The sequence below is a fragment of the Mus caroli genome, chromosome 18, assembly GCF_900094665.2.
Source record: "Mus caroli chromosome 18, CAROLI_EIJ_v1.1, whole genome shotgun sequence".
Classification (NCBI taxonomy): Eukaryota; Metazoa; Chordata; class Mammalia; order Rodentia; family Muridae; genus Mus; species Mus caroli.
Window position 1 is genome coordinate 76,256,299 of NC_034587.1, and position 18,676 is coordinate 76,274,974.

The 18,676-nt window shown below is 50.3% G+C and overlaps 1 protein-coding gene across 3 annotated transcripts in view; it reads left to right on the top strand.

Moving 5' to 3' along the window:
• Positions 1–691: 691 nt before the first annotated feature.
• Pard6g (par-6 family cell polarity regulator gamma) overlaps positions 692–18,676 on the top strand; it is a 71,900-nt gene continuing 53,915 nt past the window's right edge. For 2 of the 3 annotated variants that reach the window (XR_003835475.1, XM_029472238.1), the window contains exon 1: positions 732–939. Coding sequence is in view for 2 of the 3 variants with exons in the window: in XM_029472238.1 (XP_029328098.1) it covers positions 868–939 (72 nt within the window). In the remaining variant the exon portion in view is untranslated. Of the gene's footprint in view, positions 940–18,676 lie in introns of all 3 variants that reach the window. The other variant, XM_021150743.1, reaches the window with a different exon arrangement.

The following is an 18,676-nucleotide window of genomic DNA, read 5'->3' on the forward strand; positions in this document are numbered from 1 at the left end:
TTTTAAGATAGTTGTTAAAGCCTGTGAGTTTCGTCCTAACTTCTTTACAAACTCCTAAGGAGCCAGGTTCCATCTTGGGTTTTCTCCCCCCTCTTTCTAAGTGCTCTATCTAGTCTTTTATGATATAAGAATCAGTTCTTTCTCCAAACCTATCCTATTTTCTATCAACTGCCTTAGAAAAACCCTCGCTGCTCCTCAAACCCTCCTGCAAGTGTTCCTCTCCCTTAAAAAAAAAAAAAGACAAAACAGGTTTAGTTCTTGTTGTTAATACTACATATTAGTTTTAACTTTAACTATTTCTTTACAATTTGGCATTGGTTTACTATCCTGTCGCTTTCCGTCCTGCCTGTGTGTTAAGAGTTCACTACTTCATGGGCGAGACCACCTACAACCTGGCAACTGAGGCAGGCAGGTGAAGCAGACCTGGAGGGCTTGTTCTCACCATTGCTTCTTAAGAATCTATCGAGAACCCCTTTCCCAGGCGGACCGCTGTAGAGAATGCAAACCGGAGAGTCCAGAAAATGGCCCAGAGCTTCTGCCTTTGGAAAGGCACCAGGTGGGGGCGTGGCGTGGGCGGGTCCTGATGGGGACTGGAGGCGGGGCTCTGGGGGCGGGTCACTGGGGGCGGGGCGAGGGAGGCGGGACTCGGGGGAGGCGTCCCGTAGCTCCTCCCTCGCGCGGCCCCTGGAGTCCCCGCGGCGCGCCGCCAGCCCCGCTCCGGCCCGCCTCACGCCGTGCAGCCGGGCGCCCTAGCGAGCGCGGGCCCGGCGCCGGGCCCGGGCAGACGTTGGGGGGCGTCTCCGCGGAGACTCTCTCTGAGGCCCCTGAGCGGCGAGGGCGAAGGCGAGGCTGAGTGGGGCCGAAATCATGAACCGGAGTTTTCATAAGTCTCAGACCCTACGCTTCTACGACTGCAGCGCTGTGGAAGTCAAGAGCAAGGTAAGTGCCCGAGGCCCACCGGGGCGGTCTGCACTCGGTCCCTTGGCAAATGAATGGGGCACCCCGCGGAGGGAAACTGGAGCGGTGTGGGAGGCGACCGGCGTCGACAACTTTGAGCTTAGGCGCTGCGTGCCTCTGCGCGGGGTCCGTGAGATGTGCTCCGGGACCCCAGCGATCCTCCCTGCTCCCTATGCGAGCACAAAGCCCGGCGGCGGAGGGCCACGGGACAGTCAGTGTAGGCTCTGAACCAGCTCCACGAGAGCTGCTCTTTTGTTCCACGAACTAGAGAAGACCGGGGCGCGCCACACGTTGGAGGGGAGGGCTGTGTTTCCGGGGCGATCTTGGAGCCGGAGACTGCTGGGATTCAGGTCGTGGAGGGGTCTTTGGGAGGCCAGAATCAGGAGGGGGGCCTGGCTGCGCCGCAATTTGGCCTTAAGGAGCAGACTGGCGGTCGGCTCCCAGATCAGGGCCCTGGCTCAGCCTCCTGTTTGGCGCTGGGTACCAGACCCGGAGCCCCAGGCGCCCTTACCCCAAGACCCAGACCCCTTGATCATACCCCTGGCCCAAGTCCAGTCTTCCCGACCCAGCTCTGAACACCCTTGCTACCCAGACATCTTTCCTAGACGCTCCCCCAGCTTAGATCCCCCAGGCTCTTAGGGTTCAGGGACCGATAAACTCCCATTTGGGCGAGCCGCCCCTAGACAAGACCACAATCCGCTACGGGGGCGCGACCAGGGCGCAGACTCAGACCCCCTGGGCGCGCCCGGGCCCCTCCCGCTGCTTGTGCCTAGGCAGAGCGTGCCCGAACTTGCGAGTAGCCGTGCCTGGATAATTGGCTGATAGGATCTGGCGCTTCTCCCCTCTGCGGAGGCAGCTCCTTCGCTGCAAAAGCTTTGGTCTGGGAGGGTCTGCAACGTGGACCCTGCGGTATGGAGAGCTGCTGTTGCTTAGGGTCGGGTGGGAGAAGTCCCTGGAGCCTTTTACTGACTAGGAGATAAGTAGCCTTGTTTCTGTGGTGTTCTGGGTGAAGAAGGGAGAGGTGCCGGGATGGTCCCGATCACCGAGGGTGAGTTCTCCCCAGTGCTTCTTGTGGGCCTACGGCCTGAGATCCATTCATTCGCCTGGTATCTGGGAAGATGATGCTCTCACTAGACTACTGACCAGCCACCAGAGAGTTCTTTAGTGTAAGATTTTCAGGGTCTCTGTAGAGTCCTGAAGATGGGGCAGTCCCCTCAGTAACAGCAGGGTATCTTTGCAGACCCATTGTGGTGAGCTGCAGGGTCTCCACATTTGGGGCATCTTACTTATAATGAGACCCTTCCCTGTTTCCAGATGGTAATTCTATGACTCTCTCCCATCCCCTCTGTTGTCCAGGCGTGCTCACTCAGTTCTGGTGCTCAGTAGCTGTGTGTGACGATGTACATTAACAAATTCAAAATGAGGCCATGGGACATATCTGGAGGAAGTGCCCTCACTGGGCCTTATCCTGCGTTTCTGGGCTGTGGTCCATGCAGGCTTAGGGGAGAATAGGTCACCTACCTTTGTTTCCTGGCATGTTGGCCCAGCTGTCTCCTCCAACTCTGCTCAGTGGAGAAATGCCACTTTGCATCTCTGAGGCTTCAAGCTCAGATGCTGTTTGGAGTGGGGACTTAGGAGAGCCCACGCTGACTTAGACAGCACTGGGGTGGCTGTCACATGCTCTCCACCCCACAGCGTGCCACTCTCATTTGCCTGTCCAGAATGTCCCAAGTGGCTCTTCCTTCCACACCCCTCCTGCTCTCCTCCCACTCGGTAGTTGATGTGTATTACTGTGGAGTCCATCTCTCCAGGCAAGGGCTTTTGTCTGTGCTGGAGGCAGAACTTCCTATCAGCAAGGACTTCACACACCTCGACTGTAGAACTAAATACAGTAACTGTGGTTTTGCTTAGGAAAATGGCAGCCGCAGCTCAGTGCACCCAAGTTTTGTTGGGGATTTGAGGCAACATCTTTTCGTTTCCCTATCTGAGTCGCTTCATCTGTGGGCATCTGCATCGCATCCAGAGAAGGTGCTCACCTCCTGAGGTGAGGGGAAGACATGTTGGGAAGTGCAGGGCACCCACCATCCTCAGCATCCAGTGCCACGGCACAGGGTCTCAGCACTGACTGTGAGTGCTGAATATGGCCACGCGTCTTCTCAGCATTGAGATCATTAATTATCTGCCATGCCAGCCACCTCCTGGGCACACCAGGTGTGTATGCAGAGAACGCAGGTTCTTGGCCTGGTGGCTGCTGCCCGTTTCATGCCCCCTGATGATTCCCTAAAATCGTTAACTCTGGCTCATCATCTCTCGCTCTCCAGAGCCATGTGCACTTTCCATTTCCTGTTTCTGCCTGCCCTTCTCACTCCACCGTGACTTTTGCCTCTCCAACCTGCAGCCGGAAGGGAGACACTGAAGATCCATAGGAAAGCATTTCAGGCTGGAGGACGAAGGGCAAATGCCTAGGCTGCTTTGAAAGCTAGCAAGAGGGCAAGAAGGCCACTGCCGTCAGGGACGGGGGTGTCCTCCTACCTCAACAGTGTCCCAACTCCAGAGGCAAGTCTGTCATGAGGCCCACTCAGTATTGTTTGAGGCTGAAGGCTTCCTTCATGTGTGTGCCTCCCTAAAGAAACTTGAGGCTGGTAGAGGGTAATTCTGTCTGCAGACAGACTTCTCTCAAATGCTGCCTCATGCCTTCTGACGGCGTGTGCTAGTGTGCATACATCACGTTATTGTTTCTAGAACGAGGATCACAAAGACAATATGCAGTCTACTTTCAATCCGTCAATATGTGACAAATGTTTCTTCATGTCATTAACATTTTTAGAGGACTTTTAAAAAATGACTGCATAGTATTACATCTTCTGTCCGATCATAATTAATTTAACCAATATCTTGTTTGACTTTCTGCCTGGTTTTCCCCCCATACTAAACTGTGCTGTGAACCATATTGAAGTATTTATATGAAGCTAATACAGAATATACAACATAAGGCAAATGAAAGTTACTGGTTGTATTAAATCAGTACAGGACTCTATGTATTTAAAAGTACTTGGGATAAAAGACATGCGCATTTTTAAGGCTTTGAATACGTAATTAGTAAGTGTTTAGGCAGGTAAGATGGCTCTGTGGCAAAGGCAATGGCCGAGCAAGCCTGACCTCCTGAGTTCGAACCCTGGAATCCACATAAAGATGGACAGAGAGAACTGACTCCACAAGATTGTTCTCTGATCGCCACACACACACACACACACACACACACTCCATAGCATGCGCACACACATACACACACACACACACACACACACACACACACCATGCACATGCAATAACTTTTAAAAAATGTTCTGAGAAATTGCTTCTGCTATTTTATATATGCTGTTTGGAACCCATTCATTCCCCTCCCCCGTTCCTTTTTCTACTTTAATTTGTATATTTCTTGAGTTGTCAGTGAGCTGGAAACTCGAAGGTACTAGCGTGCTATCTGTCTATCTCTTTTTAGCTCCCCAGTGTTATACTTAATCCTCTTCCCATTCTCTTTGTGTTGGCTTTTGGGAGCTGCTTGTTTACGGATGTGTCCCACCAGAGCAGGCAGGACTGATCTTCCAGGCTCTGAGTGGAATTGGTATCCTTTCCCTCGTATAGCCTAGCTCAGACGTTAACCTGGGCCTCCTGGGAGGGCATGTGTGTGAGTAGCCCCTAGATGGCCTGGCCTGGCTGATCAGGTGCTGGCTAGCAGAGCTGTGCTGTAGACAGCTGGGCATACAATGTCTTCTGTCAGCCTGTCTCCTCTGAGCCCCAAGATCTTATCTCTGGCTGAGTGTATTGGCTGCCATGGCCCTGCAGGGACCCACCCTTCCATCTGGCGTGAGACATTGGGTGGGATGGCAGCTGGGCCTGGCCTCGCTGTTGGATGGCTGAGGACTTGTCTCGTGTGGGCCAGTTGAGAACTGCCTGGACACGGTTTGACTCACCTGTGTGTCAGCTACACCCTTCTGAGATCCTGCCTTGTTGCATCTGTGCACGTATGTGTCTCGACAGGTTCTGGGACTTGATTTGAGAAGTTCTCTTTAGAGGAGGCTCTTGACAGGGACCCAGCTGGGGTGTTAGTTTGGGGAGCATGAATGATGTCACTGCCCCTAAAAGGTTTGACACCTTTTCTGGGTGTGTGGCCAGGGGCTACTATATCTCGATAAGGAGGGAAACTATTGCCTGGAACCTGGGGCCATTCCAGACAGTGGGCTGTGGTTCTCCCAAGTTTAGAGAAAGGGATGGTATCAGAAATTGTGAAATGGAGGCTTTAAAGATCTCAGAAGCTCAAGCATCCGTGAAGTGTGTGTGGATTGATAGAGAGGTATGCCTTGGCTTAACACAGTCTCCTGGTCCTTTAGGGACAACATGAAGGGAGCACGAGGTGACAGCAGCGGAACACACAGGCAGATGTGTCCAGCTGGCTGTTTATGTAACAAATGCACAAACTTACTGGCTCCTCACTTCCTTTGGGGCATAAATCCGGGCCCCAAAAGTGCAGCCCCTCACCTCCCTCCCAGCACACTTCTAAACCATGCTCTAAAGCTGCACTGGACACACTGCGGATGTAAAGCGTGGCGCAGATGAGGTGTTGCCCTCAGTGTGAAGCAGTTAACATCTAACATCCCCAGTACACGTGAGATATATGTGCCAGACACGGTTCCCAGTACACTGAAGTCGCAAGAAAAAATTCAGCAATCCCCATCATAGCCTATAAAATGGGCTTCCCTATCACTTCCACCATACGTAAGGGTCATTGAACCCCTGGGAATGTCTTTGCCCTATCCAGAGTTGAACAGGTTCTGAAACCCAATCAGTGCCATAACAGCCTATGGCCACTAGTGGTGCACTGGCTGGTTTTGTGTGTCAACTTGGCACAAGCTGGAGCTATCTCAGAGAAAGGAGCCTCCCTTGAGGAAGTGCCTCCATGAGATCCAGCTGTAAGGCATTTTCTCAATTAGTGATCAAGGGTGGAGGGCCCATTGTGGGTGGTGCCATCCCTGGGCTACTAGTCTTGGGTTTTATAAGAATGCATACTGAGCAAGCCAGTAAGCAGCATTCCTCCATGGCCCATTCCTCCATGGCCTCTGCATCCACTCCTGCCTCCAGGTTCCTGCCCTGTGTGAGTTCCTGTCCTGATTTCCTTTGGTGATGAACAGTAATGTCGAAGTGTAAGGTGAATAAACCCTTTCCTTCCCAACTTGCTTCTTGGTGATGATGTTTGTACAGGAAAAGAACCCCTGACTAAGACAAGTGGGGAAGGCTCATGGCTCATGGCTCTTAGTGACTGTTAAGTCATGGAATCCAGACCAGGACACAGACACCACATCCCAGTGTCCCCAGTTAGTCTCCCTGGTTCTCCAGGTCTGGAGCTCATGGGAGCAACTGAGGCTGTGTTTTTTAGTTGTTCTCTTTTCCTTGAATTGTGGAAGATTCTTGATGCATGTCCTCAAAGGAACCCCTCTATTCAGTAGCTGGTTATAGAATTCTGGCCCTTGAGCTGAAGAGATGGTTCAGACATTAAAGGCTAAGCTCACAACCAAAAATATAAAAGGCTGATCCTGCCCGCCATCCATCCAATCATTTGATCATGGGGTTTTGCTCTTCTTACTGGGCAACTACTGTGTGTCAAGTGTGGAGCCCGTGTTTTATACAAAGACAAAAAGCAGACACTGTGTCCACTATTTTCAGTGGAGAGCAGGTTTTGAAGATGTAACACGGAGTATGTATGTGGGGTATGGGAGGTCTTTCATCCTATTATTTGAAGTGTTCACAATCCCCAACCTCACATGTATGTGAAGCCAGAGGTCAGCAGCCCAACTGTCTTATCCAACCGCAGGGTCAGTCGCTATGTTTATCCTCTGAGGATGCCCTCTTTGCAACTCTGGGGGTTCTCTGTACCAGTCCCCAGGTTGTATCTTGTAGGAGATGCAACAGCTGTCTGTTGGGCTCTAGTCTTTTCCTTGTTTGGAGTTCTTTTATCCTCCCATCTCAAGCACATCAAGTTGAACATTCTAGAAGACCAGCCCAGAAAGTTACTGGCATTTCTCAATTGTGATTCAGCATCAACCTGGGAGGTTTTGCATATGGTACATACCCAGTAAGTGCTTGCTGACTGAGATGGGAAGCAAATGGATTTTCCTTATGGCGATGACTTTAGCAATGGTTTGTGGCACTGCTTTAGAAAATACCTACTTTCTAAAGGTGGCAAATACATGATTCAGGACGATCTCTCTGCCAAAGAGTAGCCCTCCCGTGCCTGGGAAGAAAACTGATGCTGATCCAATGGGGCAGGAGGAGAAGAGCAGCTAAACTAAACTTGGAAGATTACAAATACATCGCTGCTACTCCTGCTGCTGGTATTTCCAGGTTTCCACGTGGGTAGAACTGGGTCTCCGAGATTCAGCCTGACCCACGGCCCCATAGCAGATCTAGTCACCCAGTGCACCAGGCCCAGCCCTTGGAGATGAGAGGAGCCCTGCTCCTCCCTGCAGCTGGTGTATTGGCAGTCATTGTGGCTGTTTCCTCCTGACTTCTCCTTTCTTAGGCCTTTAGTTCTGACAGTTAGGTTGGGTCCCACCCCAACCCACCTCAACACCCCATCAGCAGATAGAATGGAGTGAAGTGTTTTACTTGGGCGAGGGGAAAGCTTGCTTTATATACCAACAAAATTGAAAACCATCCTCTGTGCAACATCTCATCGTGGTGTGCAGACCTCCTACATCCGTGTGTGGACAACCAACATTTGTGTGTAGACCACCCATATCCATGTGTGGACCACCTACATCTGCCATGTGTAGACCACCTACATCCATGTGTGGACAACCAACATCCATGTGTGGACCACTTGTATCTATGTGTGGACCACCTACATCCACGTGTGGACCTACCTCCAGGTTGTCACTTGTCTGCTACCCCGACCCATTCAGTGACCCTCCAGCAAACCAAGGCAGTGCGTACTGCCAGTGCTTAGTTCCATGCAGTGTGGTCTGGGTTAGGGACAGGGTCCTCCAGATGTGTAAAATGGCAGTGCTGGGTGTATGCCCGTGGATTTTGCTTCTTTTCAGGTTTTTATCTGAAGTGCCACCGTTCTGCAGTTCTGAGGAACTGAATGACAGCTCATCAGATATTTGTGGATAAACCAAAGTAAATCAAGAAAAAAAATCTACTTTTGCAGAGTTCTGGGGAGGAAAAGACTCTTGCAATGCCTCAGCGTGGCTGAGTGATGGCTTCTGCTCTTGAATGTCTTGGCCTTTCACTGGTTATGGCACTAGCTCATTCAGAGACTCTTGTGATGGACGGGGTGTTGTGGCTGAAGGTGGCAAGAGATGAGTGAGGGTCAGCCTGTGCCACATACAGCAGATCATGAGCCATCTCTATGGTATTTGTTCTTCGTGTGAGAGGAAAATTGGAGCATCTTCCTTTGAGAATGGAAGTAGTACGCGTGGAACAAAGCCTCATGCTTGGTAGGCCAGAGAAACCACAGAGCCAAAATGTTGCACTCTGCCTTCACTATGGAGAACAGGGGCGGTCTCCCTGGGCCTCTCCTCATTCATACACACTTGAGGGTATTGAGGCTCCGTGTCTTCTCAGTACATCAAAGCACCATAGGGTTTCTCTGCTCCTCTTCAGAGTCCTGGCTGTTGAGTAAACACATCTGTTTCTTCATCTTATCATCATGGCGTGCTTGTCAAAGCTAAATTTGACCCAGATCCATGAGGACAGACCTCCCTCTCTGCCTCTCAGACTGAGTCGACGAGGCAAAGGCACAAGGCCCAGGAAACCTCTCCCCAGATGGCTTTTTTGAGAGGAACGTGCGATCCCATAGAAAGACCCTCAGAGGCGCTATCATGGAAGAGACATTTGAGGTCTGTGTGTGGTATTGTTTTTAGGTGGTCAGCTGTTGTAGAGGAATTTATCAGTGAAAGTGATGTTAGTGTCCTGTTCTCCAGGGCTCAGGGGCCTAAGCCACCTCCGGATCGCCAGTGTTCTGAAATAGCAGGGTGTTGCTATGGACAAACAAACCTCTCTGCCTGCAGGGTGGGCCTTTGCAGGGCAGAGGAGATGCACCTGCTCATGACACCACCCCAAGGCTGTCAGGGCCATTATTAACAGAGATGAGAAAGGAGAGAGAGAGACAACACAGTTTCTCCCCGAGGCTGAACCTGAGAAGTTGATGCTGAATGTTGGAGCCTGCTGGAGTCACCTCACATGCTCAGCTTGGTCTAAAAACTCTACACATGTGCTCCTTTTGTTGGAGATGGGAATATTTGCTAGGAGGTGACCCTACTGAGTCTGAGCAGGCAGTTGCCTGACCTACTCTCTCCTAGGGTTTTGATCTTATTGGCAGAGGGGGAGACGGAACTGGACAGGACCTAGAGGTGTCTTTTCCAACCCAGGCAGTCGTCACAACCTGGCCCCAAATTAGCACCTATTGTTTAGTGGATATGACCTGCTCTAGGGACATGATCGAGCCTGTGGGAGAAGCTGTCACACAGACACACATCATAAGCAAAGTCTAGGTACGGTGGCACCTACTCACCAGCTTGAATGAGTTTGGTGGTTATAGGCTTGGCATACATTCTGTTGATGTTCACAGCACCTTAAAGAGCACTGTCTTACCTCTGTGGCCACGAGGACCCTGAGGCTCATCAAGAGAACTCCTGACAAAACTATTAAGCCCTGGGTGTTCAAGTCCAGAACTTGAGTTGCAACATCACCCTGGACCATCCAGTTCCATGATCCACGACTCCACTTCCTGGGAAACACACAACACCTGCCTGCTGAGGTCAGTATCCACCCACCTCCCTCCCTGCTGTCTCCCGGACGTGTGCTCAGGGCTGGGCTGCTTCCTAAATGGCCTCCTGTATCCTGTGAGGTTCCCATTCCTCAGCAGCCTGAGCCTTTGATCCCGCCTGTTAACACAGCATGGGTGCTTCAGCCCTGTGTGCAGTGTGTCTGGCGGATGCAGGGAGCACAGCCCAGGAGTACAGTCTTGGCGCATCACCCATTTCCTTTAGCAGTACTACAGCAGGCTCTCTGCAAAAGTATTACTGTAAGAATTCCTGGGCTCTCCAGACCTTGGCACAGTCAGGTCACTTAGCAGAGGCCCATTGAATCACACAGCTAAGAGGAGAGGCTAGTACCCACCCAAAGCGGCAAGCTTCAGTCTCTCACGGTATCATCATCATCACCACCACCACCACCACCATCATCATCATCTTTTTTTTTTTAATCTACACAAGTATGCTATCACTGACACACCAGAAGAGGGCATCAGATCCCAGTACAGATGGTTGTGAGCCACCATGTGGGTGCTGGGAATTGAACTCAGCATCTCTAGAAGAGCAGTCAGTGCTCTTAACCGCTAAGCCATCTCTCCATCCCTCTCATGGTATTATTTAAAAAGCAAACCTAAAGAGCATGGTTCGGTTTTGAAAAAAATGTCCCTGAAGAATTGCCACTTTATAGCAATGGAAGGAACAAACGTAATAACTAAGCCAGGGTATTCCTCAGAAGTTAGGAGTTGACACTCAGCTGATGCAGAGCCCTGTCTAGCCCGGAGTACAAGCATCCACGGATAGTCTTTCCCGGATGTCCAGAAGTTTGCAGGTTTGGTTCATGAGGAGGGCTGACCACCCGGTGAGAGCCTTGAGGTGCCATACACCCTCCCGGGCCTGCAGACTGCGAGCCACTGCAGGGACATTGCTCTCCTCCCACACTGTGAGCACCCCAAGCCTTCCTTTTGAATTCTCACAAGACCCTATGAAGAGCAGCTGTTCACCGCTGCTTACCAAGGAGGCTAAGACCCAGAGGCATGCAGCGTACTGCCCAGTGTTGTGAAGCTGGTTCAGGGGGCAGAGCTGGGAGCTGGTGTAGCCTTGAGCATGGTGCTTTCTTCCAACTTGACTCTGTTGTCTGTACCTGTGCCGTGTGAGTCACCAGGACCAGCTGGCATCCCCTGTGCAGCTCCCAGCCTGCAAACTGCCTGACTCTTCGACATTTCATAAGCATGGGTCAGACGGTTTCCTCTGTAACTAGGCTTCTCGCTGTGGGTTTACAGTCCAGGAAAGTCCCGTGGAGGTGGAGACAGATGAGCGGCTCCATTTGCCACCCCACCTACCTAGAGTCTGTCTCTGCCCAGCTACCAAGCAGCCTAGCTCCTCCCTGGCAGCCCCTCTTAGCCATGCCAGTCCATTGCTTCAGGCCTCCCTTCCCCTTCTAGTCCTCCTTGTCTCTGATGTCCTATTACAGTTGTCTCAATCGCTCTTGTAAGCCGGCCTCAGTTTCTTCATTACGAGCCTTACTACTGAGCAGGCCAGTGAACCCCACCAGCTCAGCAGCTCTCATCCTTTCTGATGCTCAGTTCCTCGTGCTGAAGTGACCCTCGGCTATAAGACCAATTCACTGCTACTTCATAACTGTTATTCTGCTACTGTTAGGAATTATAATATAAATATCTGATATGCAGGCCATCTGATAGGCAATCCCTGAGAGGTCAAGACCTACAGATTGAGAACCACTGCCCTAGCTCTTGCTCTCCTGGTCTGTAAAATGGGTCAGTGATATCTCTCTGCCATGGTGATACCTCTCTGCCGTGTAGACTTGCTCTGTGTGTAGCCAGATATCTTGCTCTATACCTGTCTGTGTGTAGACTTGCTGTCAGGATTGAAGAGTATACATAGGCTGCCTGACAGTGACTTTTTCATCTCTGTCATGCTTGTTTGTCCCTGGTCTTCATCCCTGCCCTGCCTACATTGGGTCCCCAGTGCAAAGTGTGTGAGCCAGGGTGCAGGCCTTCCCTCAGAGGTGCGTGGCTTCCCAGTGAGAGTTCTTGGCCCAGAAGTCACCCTGGGCAGTGTCATGCACCTGGTGGTGCTGGTCCAGGCAGTAAAGCAGGTGTGACAGTTGTGCCATCATCACCCTGGGTGGCAGTGGGAGGACAAGGCACAGGAAAGGACCAAGCACCACCCTGTCTGACTCACAGACTTGTGTCCTGATTCAAAGTTGTGGCCCAGTGTGCCACTTGGAGCATCACCTGTGGTATATCTATTATCTCCCGACTAACTATTAGCTCCCTACTATCTATCTGCCTATGTATCATCTATCATTTCCCTAATATATATGATATATAATATATTATATATGATATATACATATCATATATTACATATACATATATACATATATTTTATATATCATATATATATATATATATATCCCATCTATCATCTTTTCATCATCTATCATCTTCTATCTATTTGTCATCTGTCCATCCATCCGTCTCACCCCCACCCCATTCAAGTTGGAATATATGATTGACTATGATCCAGGTTCTCTCTCTCTCTCTCTCCCTAACAAATCCTCCTCTGGCCATGTCTCTAACTCTCCAACACAAGTCTTGGCCATAACCTGGGTGGACCCATCATTGGCCCTGCCTGACTTCTTCCTCTGGAGTTAGGTTGTTGTGAAGCTAGGGCCCACCTCCATGAATAGTGTGGACATTAGAGACATGTAGAGGTCTCCACTTGTGCCCCTGATGGCCTTCCTGTCCTTTCCCTATGGTACCTGGCACAGGGCAGAGCACCGTGTGTCAGACCCACGCTGCCCTTCGGTCTGGACCATAGATGAAGTGTGTATTCCCCCATCTCCTTACCTAATGACTTACTTGCTTCACACGCCCGATTTAAATTAAGGCCTGGCTTCTCAGTCCCTTCCCTGGCATTTCTCGGTCTGTAATTACGTGCTGCGTGTGTGACTGCTGACTGATTTCCTGCCGGTCAGCAAACCTTCAGCCACGTGAAGGCAGGTTGTTCATTCAGCACCATATGCTCACCCTAGCCCAGGGCCAGCCCTAGCAGGCCTTACTTGAAATTTTCTTGAATGAACAAATACTGAAATGTAGACCCTAACCGAGAATGGCTGTTGACAGCCCTAGTTGGCAGTCTTGAGAGTATAGCTGAGGATTGGGGATACAGCTGAGGAGACTGAATTGCATAGGTTGCATGACATGTACTAAAACCTGGGTTTGTTCTCAGCACCACTGAAACCAGGCATGCAACATGCCTGCAGGTGGAAGCAGGAGGATTAACTGTTGAGGGCTATCCTTGGTTACAAAGCAAGGCCAGCCTGGGGTATGTGACATTCTGTCTCAAAAATAAAGAATAAAAAGGAGATGTTCCTTTGTTTTGACTCTTCAAAGCCACATTGCTCCCTGATGATGCTGTGTGTTCAAGATGTCTGTGTATTCTAAAACCGTGGGACCAGCAGGCCAACTTCCCTGATGTGCTGGACTTCTCCCTCAGCAATCCTTACCAGGCTTTGTTCCTTTGTTGTTTTTGGTCCAAATATTTTTGACCTCATCGGACTCACAGGGCAAATTCACCACTGAGTTCTATTTTTCTCACACATTGTAAAGAAGTCTCTGGATTCTTGAACCATTTTTAAAACATTACTTCTTTTTTGACTTCCTCTGGTATTTCTGTTTGTGGATATGGCCGATCTGGTCTACTGTACGTTTGCTCATTTACTGGTTCCGTTTTTCATTGCTGTAAGTATTTTGGTGTATGTTATTTGTGGGAATACCCAGAGGCTTCTGGTTGCCTGAGTCTGTCCTCATTTGCAGGGCCCTATAGCAGAGCATCTACACAAGGCAGAGCTGACAAGGGTGGGTCTCGCCAAGAGAGGCCTGGGGGGAAGAGGGTTGTAGAGCAGGGCCTTGCACAGCTCAGCCCTACAGGGTGGATCCTTGCAGGAGCAGGCCTTGTAGGGTTGGGGCCGAAGCAGCCTCCGGAGTTGCAGGACAGATTTTATTAAGTCTATAGAGTTATTCTTGTGTAGAAAGATGGGAGAGCTTTCCACTCACAATAAGCCTTCTAGTTCAAGACAGTGATTCGAACCTCTGTTCTGTTCTTGGCTGGGAGCAGAATGAGGACCCTCTGGGTTTGGAAGGAGTCTGAACGTACATGTCTCGGTAAAGCCAGGTGTCCACACTACTTTGAGGTCCAGAGTGGTTGGCACATTCAGGCCCTCTCTCCTCTCTCAATTGCCTTGCATTCCCCTGTGCTTCTGAGCCGTCCTGGCCTGCTGGGAGTCCCTCTGTGTGGTGCCTGAAGTCCTTAGATCCAGGTGGTTGAATCTAGGTAGAGTTTAGTTTCTAGGCACTGAATGCTGGAGAAGGAGGAGGCCCTTTCCTGGTTTCTCCAGGCCTGGTTGCACGTGGCCTTTCCTACACCTGCCTACTGTAGAGCCCTCCTTGGCTACCTCAGCTCCGCCATCTTATTCCTCTGGTACTTTGTTGAGTCTACAAGTAAGCAAGTGCCATGCCAGCCTGATCAACATACCCCCTGCACCATGGCTGGGAACAGAGATACAAGGAGAATAAGTTCAGTTGAAGAAAACCTATCTAGAACTCTCTGAGGTAGATCCCACCTCTGGGGTGGGAGAGAGGGGATGAAACCAGCCCTTCAGGCTCCAGGGAGCCAGAAAGACTGTCTGTCTACAAGCCAGCAGCACTTCGGATATCTTAGGCAATCTGGACATTGTGAGCTACACCCTGTCCCAGACGAGAGAAACATCTGGGGCTGTGGTTCACGGGTACAGTCTGCTGAGACCAAAGCTAAGGCTACTGGGAAATGGGGGCTGAAGAGCAGGCCACAGGCTGGGAAGTAGAGCCTCCTTCCTAGAGAAACAGCTGTGGAGACCTAGGAGCCAGAGCTATCCCAGGCGGAGCCAGCGTCACGGGGCTGACCAACACAAGGGCTCCATCCCGTGTGACCCCGAAGGCCATAGAGCCCACCCACTTCTGTGTTTCCTATGATTCTCACTGCCTAACTCGCTGCAGAGTCGGCTCTTTTCTGTTTCTTGCTGCCCACCTTCTATAGGATACAGATTTCCTGAGGGCAGGCAGGCAGGCAGGCATCTCCTCTCTGGGCCCTCTCATGTCCTAAGTGTGTAGGATAGCATCTGGGCACAAAGGTGCCCTGAGACTTTTCAGTGGGTAAATGAAAGTAGGCCTACTCAATGCATCATTGTTCCTTACTTGACCCTCAGTTAATGTCCTGTTCGCTGCTACTGCATACTAAGCCCTTTAGTGGTTAAAGTGGGGACCATGTTCTTGTAGGACTCTGAAGCACAGCAAGAGGAAACTCCTACTTATATACAGTGAGTGAGCTCCTACTTATAGTTTGACGTTTAAATAAAGAAAAGGGCATCCCCCCAAAGGACATCCCGTGACAGTGTCCTGGCCCTTCCTCAGCCAGGATAGCTCAGTGGTCCCTGCGCTGCCCTTTGATGAAACATCCTCAGGTGCTCTCTTCCTGGGGTCTACTGAGGATGGAACTGTGGTGGAGGCCTCAGTGTTCTCCAGAGCGTTCCTGCCTACAACACGGGTATGATACAGGCCACAGTTCAGGGTTAACCGGGGCCCCCACTTGAGTTAGCCACAGTGATTGGTTCACTCTCTTTCCTTCTTGGGTAATTCTTGGAAGCAGAGCCCCGCCCCGTTTTCATGTTAGTACCCAGTGCCTCCAGGCCCCCAGGAGATACAGCTGTCACTTGGCCATGGCTCTTTTTCTTGAAGTTGCAGCTACTCTTTGAAACATTGCCTCCTTGGTTTGGCCAGCATGTTGGCCAGCATGTGACTTCAGCAGGGTAGAGGATTTGGGAAATATATATGCCCCCAGCGGGGCTAGAGGAACCCACTGCCTGTGAGGAACGTGGACCTGTTCCACGACTTTCTCATCCCATCTTGCTTCATGACCTCCTAAGCCAGTGGCAGTGTACAGGCTTCTGCAGACTCTGTGGCTTAAAGCTCTTTAGTAGGCTTAACTCATTAGTTCAGTGGCGAGTTAGGCAATCCCTGCTACTTCCTAATATAGATTAACTTTTTCAAGTGTGTGACTGCTTGGATTTGGGAGATGGACTGTTCCCTGAGCCAGTGCTGGCTGGTATAGATACCCAGATCTTCAGAAGCTTTCACTAGTCAGTCAGTATGAGACAGATGGTGTCCTGTTCTGTCACTGCCTTAGGATGCCAGCAACTAAGTAAAAATAACCCCTTTCAAGTTGGAGGGCATCTGTAAGTTGGGGTATCTCCTCCATAACACCAGGCCAAAATGTAAATATTCACAATGTAGCAATTTAATGAGCAAACTGGATGTTCCCCACCCCCACCCCCATGGATAGATCGCTTGCTACTGTTGTTTGGAGAAGAAGGCGGGGTGAGATGGCACCTGCCTTAAGCCCAAGATTCCAGAGGTGGGGAGGCAAGTTCAAGACCAGCCAGGACGGCATAGCAAGACCTCGCTGAGGGGAAGGCGGGCCTGCTGTTCACATGAGTTTCCTCTTCTTCTCATAAAATCTTTTGAAGACCACATCAAAGCTGGAATCGCTGATTGCTTGGAGAGGAGGACATGAGTGGCGGGGGAATCCTGAATCCCTTCTGAGTTCAGAACTATGTGGTTGTATCCCTACTTAAACCACATGCTATGTGATCTTTATTTTAAAGAGGCGTGCTTGTTAGACATGGCTGGGAGAGGCATTCTTGCCATATCCATTGGGCATTCTCTATGGCATGTGATGTCTTCATCAGTTATTCATCTGTGGGATCCTTGAGAGCCAGCCTAGACTGAGGTTGCTCCAGCAGGAACACCCTAGGCTCAGGCACATATGAATCATGTGGTCTCTGGGATGTGCCTGGGGGGGCAGCACCAGACACACCAACTATCCTTCCTCTGAAGGTGTCTTGAATGAAACTGGTTTCTGTCGGTTTACCCAAAACTACTATGCTTGTAACGTGTGTGGTCCACGTCTCTGGCCAGTGCTGAGACAAGCAGTGATTTAACTTGGGTGCAGAAGGGGAAAGAATATTTCTCAAAAGCAGAATGTTTTGGATGACAAAGGATGACAGGCAGTCAGAAACGTGTGCATTTCAGTTTTTATTCTGCCTTTTCGTGAAATCCGATCGAAAGGGAAATGATCTCTCGAATAACTCAGATCCCGGCAGAGAGTGACGGATCAAGGGTAAGTCTTTCCACTGCTTGAGTCTGTTGCCCACCTCCATAGAGGAAATGGCACATCTCCCGATGACAACCAGAGAGCAGAGGTGCCATATTTGTATCTCTTATCCCTAGAGAGCTCTTTGGAACAGACAAGGCATGGGTCTTCTACAAAACGATGGAGTTGGTAGAAGACCCTCCTTCTGTGATGTCAGAGGACCCGGTAGGCTCAGGCCCAAGGCTCAGTAGGGAGACAGCGGCATGGTTAACATTTAAGATGATGATAATGAAGAATGGTGCCGATGCCAGTTCTCATTTCTCTGACCCTAGAAGGAAGATGCTGTTAGGGCTCAGCTCAGGGTGGTAGCCAGGCTTACCAGAGACTTCACAACACTTCACAGCAAAGACACGCAGTTGACCGGGGGATGGGGGGCGGGGGGCAGTATCTAGCCAGAGGTGCTCTTTGTTCAGCAAGAAGTGTTTTTGCTTATTCTTACTGGTTTTAAACAAGTGCGTGAGAATACAGACGCCTGCAGAGGCCAGAGGCATTGGGTCCTCCTGGAGCTACACAGATGCTTATGAGCTGCCAAGCTCAGGTCCTCTGGAAGGGCAAACATGATGCTCTTGGACTCTGAGCCATCTCTCCAGCCTCTTCACCAAAACATTTTTTTAGTGAAAAAAAGTATCTGGCCGGGCATGGTGGCTCACACCTTTAATCCCAGCACTCAGGAAGCAGAGGCAGGTGGATTTCTGAGTTTGAGGCCAGCCTGGTCTACAGAGTGAGTGCCAGGACAGCCAGGGCTATACAGAGAAACCCTGTGTCAAAAAAAACAAAACAAAAACCAAAAAACAAAAATCAAAAAAAAAAAAAAAAGGATCTGCATGAGTTTGATATGAAGTCTGGGGACCATGTGTTAATAATTGCCTTTTATCAAGTGTTAAAATACTTGAGAAACAACTTCAAAAGAGAAGCGGTTTATTTTGGCTTGCAGTTTCGGAGGATGCAGTCCCTGCTTGGCCAGCTCAGGACCTGTGGCAGGCAGAGCATCATGGCAAAAGGATGGGGCAAGGCAGAGTTGCTCACTTTACGGCTGCTAAGAAGCAGAGACAACAGGAAGAGGAAGCCCGTAGGACAGAATAAACCCTACGAAGGAACACTCTCAATGATTGGTTTCTCCTAGGAGGCCCATGATTGGTTCTATCAGACCTCTTGTGAGCCAGTCATCTTTAAAAGCCCCATCAACTGACACCCAGCTCTAGAACTTAAGAACCTTAAGGGGCCATTTTAAGATTGGTTTCTAAACTGCTCTGTGTTCTGTAGTAAGAGAAATGCATGGACTGTTGGCTACCAGTGGCCACAATGAAATGCTTCAGCAAGAAGAACAAAGAGTCAAGAATTAAAGGCCCCACTTCCAGCCAGCCTAGAAGCAAGTTACTCTGTGGCCTTGGGCGAGTCTCTCACTCTCTCTGAACCATCAGTGTACTGGGGTTGTAAGGGGGTCTCCTGGGAGGTGAGAGGCTTGCAGTTTAATCAATGCCATAATGGTAGCTGAGCAGACTTGAGTTCTGCCAGTCTCACAGCACACTGGGTTCAACTCTCTGCTGACTGTAAGACCCCCCTATGAAGAAGACTCCAGAGCCATCCAAGCTCTGAATTAAACGTGCATCTGCATGGAGGTTCAACTCTGCTGA